This window comes from Enhydra lutris, unplaced genomic scaffold (genome assembly GCF_002288905.1).
Source record: "Enhydra lutris kenyoni isolate GAN:26980312 unplaced genomic scaffold, ASM228890v2 scaffoldscaffold4, whole genome shotgun sequence".
Taxonomy (NCBI): Eukaryota; Metazoa; Chordata; class Mammalia; order Carnivora; family Mustelidae; genus Enhydra; species Enhydra lutris.
In genome coordinates, this window is record NW_019154088.1 from 16,985,965 (window position 1) to 16,996,044 (window position 10,080).

The window sequence follows — 10,080 nt, forward strand, 5'->3', positions numbered from 1 at the left end:
CTTGCCAAAGTCATTACCTGTTAGATACTTACATTCACACTTTGAGACTTAGGCAGCACTGGATGCTCACACCAATTCACCTCCAATTGCTCAGAGCGATGCAGTCTTGAGAAAAATCAATACTTTAGATTTAAAGCCCATCACTTACTCAGACACAGATTTCACAAAGAACCTCAAGATTTTAACATGTTCTCCCTCTATCACCTACAATTCTAAGAATTAGTCTACAATTTTACAACTGTGTCCATTATTGCCTACAGAGAATCAAAAGAAAGAGCCTTATAGAATCGGAACATATGAGTGCAAGTGACTTCAGGTCCTTACTCTCCCTCTGTGCCATCCTCGCTGCAGTCAGAATAATGGAGCTCGGGCGAGGACAGGTCATCATCCAGCATATCGTGCGGCAGGTCGGTGAGTAACTGCTGCAACTGAGACAGGAAAGTCGGAGTCAATATCACACTGACGGAGACATGAGGGGCCAAACCAAAGCGGCCTTGCAACGAGTGACTTTGACTTGAGAAGTCAGTGACCGTCCTAATTTCTCCATTTAATAACTGTTTGAAATTCCACACAAATTATCAGGATTTATTCTGGAAGGCTTTTTTTCTACAAAACTCTTAGACTTAAATACACTTAACATTATAATAGAACTTTAAACCTTCTTTATGGAAACACAGCAACTCATGGTAATGGTACAATCACCATATTATGTTATCATGCAGTAGACCTGAGTCTCAGAATCCTGTTCTCCCAGTAATCAGACCTTGGGGACTTGACAATCACACATTCCCCTGGGAATCCAAGCAGCCAGCTCTGCTGTGCCCAGGTGGTAAGAACAGTAGTACCAGCAGCAACAGGTGGCCCAGAAGCTCTTAAAAGCTTTAATAATGTGATAGAAACCCCTTGGAGAGTAACTAATTTAGCAGACTGCCATCTAATTCCAATGAAGATACATGATACTCTGCTCTGCTAACACAATTGAGTAAAAAGGGAGTTTTAAGACTCCGTTTTCTACCAAGAGCACTCTCAAAAGCATAACTCCAAACCTGACATAAAAGCATTTGACTTCACTCTCCAATTTTTGTGCAGACAAATCACATCTTTAGCATTCTTCTACCTTTAAGAACTAGATAAATTTGTTTATTGTTTCAAGGTAAACGGTGATTAAGAGATGAATGAATTGTCTAATTTGTTGAATTTCAGTATCTGTAAATGACTTTCTTCAATTCCCAATATATTGTCTTAAAATTTATAGCCATCAGAATATTCAAATATTATTAAACAGAAGAGGGCTGCTTATCACTTCTCTTTAAAATTAAGCAGGGGCACCTGGGTGGTTCAGTGGGTTAGAGCCTCTGCCTTCGGCTCGGGTCACAGTCCCGGGATCCTGGGATCGAGCCCCGAATCGGTCTCTCTGCTCTGCAGGGAGCCTGCTTCCACTCTCTCTCTCTCTGCCTACTTGTGATCTCTGTCAAATAAATGAATAAAATCTTAAAAAAATAAATAAATAAAATTAAGCATTAGTTAAATTAACAAGTTGACTGAGTCCTCCGCAGTTCATAAATAAATGAACCCCATCAAGTTATGCAATGAGTTAATTTTATTTTTTTTTTTAAAGATTGTATTTATATATTGGTGAGAGAGAGAGAAACAAGCGGGAGAGCAGCAGGGAGAGGGAGAGGCAGGGTCACTGCTGAGCAAGGAATCCCAGTGCAGGACTCTATCCCAGGATCCTGGGTTCTGGATCATGACACTTAACTGACTGAGCCACCCAGGCGTCCTGCAATGACTGAATTTTAAAGATTTTAATAATCTGTAAAACCTGGGGGGGAAATGAGATGCTCCTTGGTCTATGGCAAGTTTGTTGTTTTTTTTTAATCCATTTTAGAAGAAATGAAATGTAGCTATAAAATATATCTGAGTGTTACATTTACAATCAAAAGCCTTCTGAAAGCAAATACATATGTGAAAAGTTAAAATATTATGGGGGCACATGGATGGCTCAATCAGTTAAGACCTAACTCTTTGTCTGAGCACAGATCTTGATCTCAGAGTCATGAATTCAAGCCCTGCACTGGGCTCCACACTGGGCATGGAGCCCACTTTTTTAAAAAATTGTTTTAAGAAAGGTCTCAAAGGAATGTTCCAGTTGTTAACTGGGTTTTGGAGATGTCAAATTTGGGAATGGAAATGGGGTATGTGAAGAGGGGAGGGGATATTTCCTTGATCTCACATATATTTCTAATATTCAGTATTATTTTTTTAAAAAAAGGTTTGTCTTGATCCATCATTATTTAAAAATTAAACAAGAGAAAAATATTCTAAGCCAATGAAAAGTTAACTTCATCTCAAAATTTATTTGATATTAATATTAGTAACCAAGACCTTGATTTATTGGTCACCTGCTCATGTTGGGTAATTGAAAAGTCATTCTGAGAATTAGCCATATCATAAATGACCCAAAGATATAAAGAATAAGAAACACAAAAGAATCATCAAAAGCTAAACAGAACACATAAAAATATTAGTATACCACACGTGTGCCTTAAGTGAAAGGTAACCAAGTGATTTGAGAAAGGCAAAATTCACTAAAAAAAAATACATGAGGTCTTTTAAAAGTGGTCCAACCTGCTTGTCTATAATTACACATCACTCCTTTATGGAAAAAGACTACCCCCACATTCTATACAGAGAAAAATAACGAAATAAATCTCTTATACTTGCATCAAGTAAAGAGTCCTGTACAGAAAGAATATTTTCTTCTAAACCTTCCATGAGGTTCAAGTACATGGTCTTATAATTAAGGGAACCTTAAGAGAGACATCTGAACAGTACATTTTTTTCCTCTCACCTAGAAAAAGCTGTATGATAACTAAGCAGTTCTTGTGGCTTTCTTTGTGACACCTCAAAATTTACAAAATTGGCATCCAGAGAGGAAAATTAATTTAAGCATAAGCAATAAGTTCATCAAAATGTTTCTGGAACCACAGGTGAACTTATCAACTGGCAAAATCATTCCTATAGTATTTAGTTTCTTATAAAATATTTTACACGTATGCTAACACTTTGAAAGCATTTCACCTTCAAAAAATTTCTCCATGAAGCTCTTTGGCATAGCTGGGCCATATTCCTTGGTTCCCATAACTCTCACGACCAAAGAGAAGCTAAATGAGGTGAGTCCGCCTCATAAAGCCATTCAGGAACAAATTCCTCCCCCAAGCCCTCCATTCCCAGGACCAAAGTGTGCCCTTGTCATATACACTGTCAAACAGATTTTGCTTTCGGTCATTGAACCTTGTGCCATAAAACACAGAATTATCAGATCAACTTGGCATGTTACCAAGTATAGAATTTTATAAACCATAAATTTTCCTTGTTAAAGATTCACCTGGCTATCAAAGAGATTCATGGGCAAAGAGAATAATCTTTATAAATGACACTTAATTCCACTCACTACTTTCAAATTCATCAGACTGCTTTTTGGTCACAAATGCAATCTTTTCAGTGGGATGTTCTTATGTGTCAACTGAGTTTAATAATTAAACAGATACCTTGCCTAGGGAAAAAAAGATCATTTGCCATTGCTAACACTTCTATGGAATGGTTTAGAATGCATTTCAGTAAACTCCTCTACCTTTTCTTTTTAGGGAAGAAACCTGTCTAGTAAAAAACTGAGGGCATTTTACTCAAAGAACTTCAACAGCAAAATACTTTGCAATAACCCATGAAGAACATCCAAAACACCTATGTTTAGGGGGAATGTAAGACAGAGAACATGTAAACCTTTTGTTAGTATTTTCTACTTAAATTAACTAAACACACTGTCTCTGGAGACTATGATCTTCAATACTCATGAAAGCCAGAGTTCTCGGATTACAAACCATACATCTCCCAGGAGAAAAGCAGCAGCAAATGGAGTAACCAATGTTCATATGTCTTTTGAACAGGTTACCTCATAAGTATACTGAAAAGATTGATATTTTATAATATAAATTATTAAATAATGCTTTCGTGGATATGCAGTCAAGAGAATCTTCCTTTCAACCTAAGAGCTGAGTTAAAAACCTCCTTGCAAAGGCTTAGTATGGGAACGCTAAAGGGCCAAGTAACTGGGCAGCCAGAGCTTTAGTTTATGAATTACATTGCATGCAGAATTTTTTTTTAAAAACCATTCCATTAGTTAAACTAAATTTAGGTTAGTGGGGAAAGCTGTATCTAGATCGCCCCATATCTGAAAAAGAAATATGGCAGCATTTGTTAGACAAGTACTGGCTGCCCCACAAATGACACAGAACTTTAAGCCTGGGAGGAATACCGGAGCTCCTCCCAAGCAAATCTGGCCTTGTAAAAGGAAGCAAACCAAGGCCCAGAGAAGGTGAGGAGCAAGCCCAACGACGAGAGTTACAGCCCCAGAGCCAGCAGCAGAACCTGAATCTCACCATTCTCACTCCAATTTTCTTCTACAAGACATTTCATTTGTCACTGGAAGGCACTTATTTGTACCTGTTTGTATACAATTGAGCTACAGTCAGCCAGAGTAATGTTTGTGTTCCCATCGTGACAGTCTCTGAAAAACTGTATGTTTTGAGAAACATTCAAAAGGCACAATCCAGATCAAGTATAAGAAATTGCTAAAAAAAGACATCAACCATGTGAATTACTAAACCATCTGTTTCTTTTTTTCTGGTGATGACAAGAAAATGCCACTAAATAAGTCAAATATCATAAAATGTAAACAAATACTAGCTTCATAACTCCCTCTAGTGGGCACAAAACGTCAAAAATCTTTCTATAATTACATCAAACAAAGCAATTAAAAAGAAGAAAGGCTATGCAATGGGAAACCCTACCTCTTAAAAATACAGGATTTGAAGCTCAAATGAGCTCTATTATTCTATTAGAGAAGCACCGATATCAAAACCAAATGGACTCCTATCAGCATGGCCAGGTGTGAGCTTCTCTCTGCCATCTGCTACTTAAACCACAAACGTTTCTACTCAAGATCATTTTCCTGGCTTCAAATCGATCGTTACTAAAGTATTACCTTGACAGCAGAGATTACTAGTACTTCTGCTAGTACCATACTTAGAAGTGAGCAATAAGCATAGAGCTGTTTCTGGGGAGACTGCAGAAAAGTATGTGTATACTCCAGCAAACTGGAAGATCCCAAATGAAAGATCTTAAGCTGTGGGTTCACCAATAACTTTGGACCTTCACTCCTATCACAATAACAACAACAACTATAGGTCTGTAATATCCCACGGTGATCACAAAGCACGCTGACTTAAGTGTAAAGTATTTTGAAAAAATCACATTGTTACATTATGAACGAGTTAATAAAAGAACTTTTGAATTCTTCTTCTCTGGGCCAGTTTTCCAAGGAAAAGTTTGCCTAGAATACTTTGGATGAGGTGTACTTGGTAGCAAAGATAACTACAGCCATAATTCTCAAATGGTACCATAAGAAAGTAGTGTGCTCCAGTATGTCATGAGAAATAGGAGATGAATACTAATTGACGTGACTGCATAAATCCATGGTCCTCACTCATCTGCCCTGTTTACTGTGTAGAAAATGGAGTTTGGGGTGAAACACTAGGTGAGGCTGAGGGTTGTACACTTCTCTGCTACGCCTTGGCCAACAGTGCCCAAACTTTACCATTACACCATTTAGAACTGAGGGACTTTAGAAAGGATTATAGTGCCAGACTCTTCTGCAAAAATCTTGGGAGATTTTTTTCAAAATATGGGTCTAATCATGTGGTTTGAGATTCCACTGGTCTAAATGTCCTCTGAATATTGAATCGCTTTACTAAATGAGGTGACTATTTCCTCTTCCAAAGATTAAATGCACTTTCTTCTCTCCATTGTTTGCATTGAAGAGCGAGGGAACAGAAATGGAAAAGGCAAGATCATAATTACAGAGCTGCTGCTGGGATGGCAAGGAAGTCAGAATTTGACTCTGACTTATTCACTGACTTAGGGACAAGTGTGGACAAAATTCAAACTGACCCCCAAAGCACCAAAATTAAACTTAGCAACTGGCCATTCATACCAGAAGGTCAAAATCAGGATTATTCTAACATTTCTAGAGAGAGGATCTCACAAATCCTTAGCAGGGTAGACCGAGAGTCAGATACGTCCTGCTTGGCCCTATAGTACATCCTTAGGGATACAGACATTCCTCCTACATGAGGAAATTGAATACCAAGTGATTCACTAAGTAGAGAAAGCAATATGCCTTAGGCCACTACTAACACTTATAACCCAGTTGTCAATCCCAAAGCTACCAACAAGGGAGCAGGAAGACCACTCTTCTTTAACCACCTAAGGCTGTGAAATGTTCTGCTACAGCAAGGTCAGACAGCCTGAGGAGGTTGAAATGGCCTCTGGATATGCAAACAAACTTAGGTTTGATTAACCAATTTATCATTTTAACATGCAGTGACAAAATACACGTAAGTCTAATTTTATGAATAATCCTGAATTTTGTTGGTGAAAATCTGAAACCCTCTAGCCTCTGATCTCACTTCTTCCCTTGAAGCAATTAAAGAAGAAAAAAAGGCAAAAACACATTTTATTAACACAATACATAATCATGTCAGAGTCAAGTTGGCTGTACATTCTTTTCTTCCATTCTGCTAGAAACACTCATTCTTAGGTATTTCACTTCTTAAGAGCTCCTTTTCCTCTGGAAATTCCCTATCCCAGCTTATAACCTACCAAGAAGTGATCCCTAGGGCTATTTTCTATATACCTAGAATTAACTGCCTCTTTTAAAGTTACTAATGTCACCCTTAAAACTTTCACCACAAAATACACCTCTAATTAGTTCCTGTAATACCCTAATGATCTCTCTAATATCTTTTCCAATGAAAAATCACCTGTCAGATTATTTTTTCTTTTTCTTTAAAGTCTATTATAATAATTACTTAAACTGATCCCCTCAGGAATCCCGGTAGCTAAATTCCAGTGAACTATCCAAAGCCATTGGGGTCATCAAGACCTCATGCTGTGAGTTCACAAAGTAACAAAATCCTCACCTCCATCCTTGCCACAACAATTGCTGTGAAGGACCCAGTCAAAATCCGGAAACCCTACTCAGGGTCATAAATGCCAATGCTTCAGCAACCGGCAGAGGACTGACAAGAGTGAAGCTGTTAAGTTCCCGTGAATAAGGCCATGTCGGTGTGAGAGGACAGTGGCCAGCTGGGGAGGGACAGCCACTGCTCAGATCCAGCCTCCTTGCTGCCATGTGCACATGTGGCCAGGGCGCAGGATGTTTCAAGACAAGCCAGAAACTGGCTTGTTGCAAGAAATTTTCCAATCTTTAAATATAGATTGAACTTTAAAAACACCGCACAAACAGGACAAAATGTCTATGGACAAAAATCCACCAAGCTGCCAGTTTCTAGCTCTACCCAAACTCTACTGCCAGCTACATGGGCAACAGACCCTATTCCCTGCTTCCTGTTGATACAGATAGTTCACAGTAATGATTAAAAAGGTTTTATAGATGAGAAAATGGATCATATCAAGCATAGTCTCAGTATAAAAGAAGCCCATCATCACAGGCAATCAGGAAATCTGACTCAAGGGCACCTGCGTGGCTTAGTTGTTAAGGCTCTGCCTTGGGCTCAGGTCATGATCCCAGGTCATGATCCCAGGGTCCTGGGATCAAGCCCCACATTGGGCTCCCTGCTCAGTGGGAAGCCTGCTTCTCCCTCTCCCTCTCCCACTCCCTCTGCCTGTGTTCTCTCTCTTGCTGTCTCTCTGTCAAATAAATAAAATCTTAAAAAAAAAAAAATCTGACTCAAACTAAAAACGATCTTAATAAATTGACTTTCATCAACTGCTACTACTACTATTGGCCCCATTTACTGAACATGATTCTGTGCCAGGAATTCCGTTAAACTCATTTATGTATCTAAAATATAATCTTCTCCTCTTATTCTTTTTCTCCTTGTCTTTCACCACACAGCAGAGAGTACGATCTTTAAAAACATGATCAGACATCACTTCCCTGCTGAAAATCCTCCACTGAATTCCCATTGCTCCTGGAATAAATTCCAAACATCTTCCCATTACATACACTGATTTGACTCTAGCTCACCTCTTCATGCTGTCTCCATACTCACCCCTTGGTTACACAATCCCCACACCACGGCCTTCTGGCTGGTCTGCAGATATACAGGGTCTATTCCCACTTGTGTGCTTTACACTTATTGCATGTTTTGGGAATATTCTTCCTTAGGCCTCTGCATGGCTGTTCCTTCTCATGAGTCAAGTCTCAACTCAGGCATTTCCTCCTCCAAAAGGCCTTCTCTCACCAGTTGCTTTAATTTCACTCTATTTTGTTTCCTTAGCACTTATCAGTGCTAAATTATCAGCCACTTGAATTAATTTATTCATCTGTTCACTTGCTTATTGCTGGCCTCCACAAGGACATAAGCTACCTGAAGCAAAGAACCTTGCTGGACTTGTTCAAGGCAAAGTTCCAAATGACAAGAAACTAGGTCTCTGCCTCCAAAACCAACCACTACCTCCTAAATGAAAAGATCTTAAAGAATCAAACCATTTACTAGGTTTTAGTCTTGTCTCAAAAAAGGAAGATTCCACTCAACCACCTTTTTTTTTTTTAAGATTTTATTTATTTATTTGACAGACAGAAATCACAAGCAGGCAGAGGCAGGCAGAGAGAGGAGGAAGCGGGCTCCCTGCCGAGCAGGACCCTGGGATCATGACCTGAGCCAAAGGCAGAGGCCTTAACCCACTGAGCCACCCAGGTACCCCCCAACCACCTTTTAAAAGTTCAAATACTGATCAGGTTTTAGGGGGTGACAAAAAAATTATAAATTCCTTCAAAAGGACACAAGAAGATAGCATTTTGATCAGGAAATAAAACTTTAAGATTGGGTTTAGAGTCTTTTCTCTGGGTAACCTACCTCTTTCTCCCTTTCATAGTCTTCTTTGTCATACTCTTCATCTTCATTTTGTGTCTGCAGTGCCACGCTGCCAAAATCTAATGACATGGTGTTCCTGTAGAAAGAGAAAGACACTTGGTTTCTAAATATCCCATAAAGTCTCTCCAAATGACACCACAGATGCCACACACACACACACACACACACACACACACACACACACACACACAAAGACAGCAGCAGCCAGGGAAAAGATATATGTAACTCATGCATAACAAATGGTTAGTATTCCAAATATAAAGACTACGCTGACAAATTAATTGTAATTCACAGAAAATAGCTGTATGACAGTAACTCAAAGAAAAGGAAAATGCAGGGTACCTGGGGGGCTCAGCTGGTTAAATGTCTGCCTTGGGTCCTCTGGGCTCTCTGCTCAGCAGGGAGCCTGCTTCTACTCCCCCACCCCCTACTTGTGCTCTCTTGGTAGCCCTCTTTGAAATAAATAAATAAAATCTTAAAGAAAAAAGAAAAATGCAAAAAGCTAATAAATCTGTGACTAGACCTTTCTCATGGTCTGGAACGTATAACTTAAAACAGCAAGAGTTTTGTTCACACATAAAAATAAAATAATTTATTTTATTAAAAATTTTAAGAATATGCTCAAAGTTACTAATTTGGTTTATTAGATATGGCAAAGGTGGTAACCTCCACAAACTGGTTCATCCTTTCAGTATCACAAATCCAAACGTCGTGTTTTACAAAAAGAGACCCACTAAATGCCGAGTTAATGATTGCCATCTGAAAACCTTGACATTCTGCTCAACTCTGTGTAGCACATGACAAAAATGTCAGTGTTAAATGTCCTGCTCTTTCGCTTGATAAAATCAGGCTCAAGGAAAAAATACTCAGGAAAAACAGAAGTGAAGAGTGTGAAGCTGTACCATGTAGAGTTCCAATTCCAAAAGCAACAGCAGAATTTCTCTGCAGAGCGGTTACTGCTGTGGTAGAAGCAGCAGCAGCAGCAGGAGGTGGGTTTTCAAGTACTTACAGTCAAAAGCCTGCTGATGATTTGAATTATATTTAGGAATCGATGCTACATGGTGACTAGCCAGAATTTCAAAGGTCCAAAGAATCCCAACAAAAAAGTAGGCAGGCGTCA

At 39.0% G+C, this 10,080-nt stretch overlaps 1 protein-coding gene across 3 annotated transcripts in view; it reads right to left on the reverse strand.

Annotated features, from left to right (window-relative positions):
- LOC111160368 (centrosomal protein 152) overlaps window positions 1-9,029 on the reverse strand; it is a 91,423-nt gene extending 82,394 nt beyond the window's left edge. For 2 of the 3 annotated variants that reach the window (XM_022523449.1, XM_022523441.1), the window contains exons 1-3: window positions 8,943-9,029; window positions 325-428; window positions 33-105 (exon numbers count right to left, since the gene is read on the reverse strand). In XM_022523449.1, coding sequence (XP_022379157.1) covers window positions 33-105; window positions 325-428; window positions 8,943-9,029 — 264 coding nt within the window. Of the gene's footprint in view, window positions 1-32; window positions 106-324; window positions 429-8,942 lie in introns of those variants that run through there. The other variant, XM_022523457.1, reaches the window with a different exon arrangement.
- Between the last annotated feature and the right edge of the window lie 1,051 nt (window positions 9,030-10,080).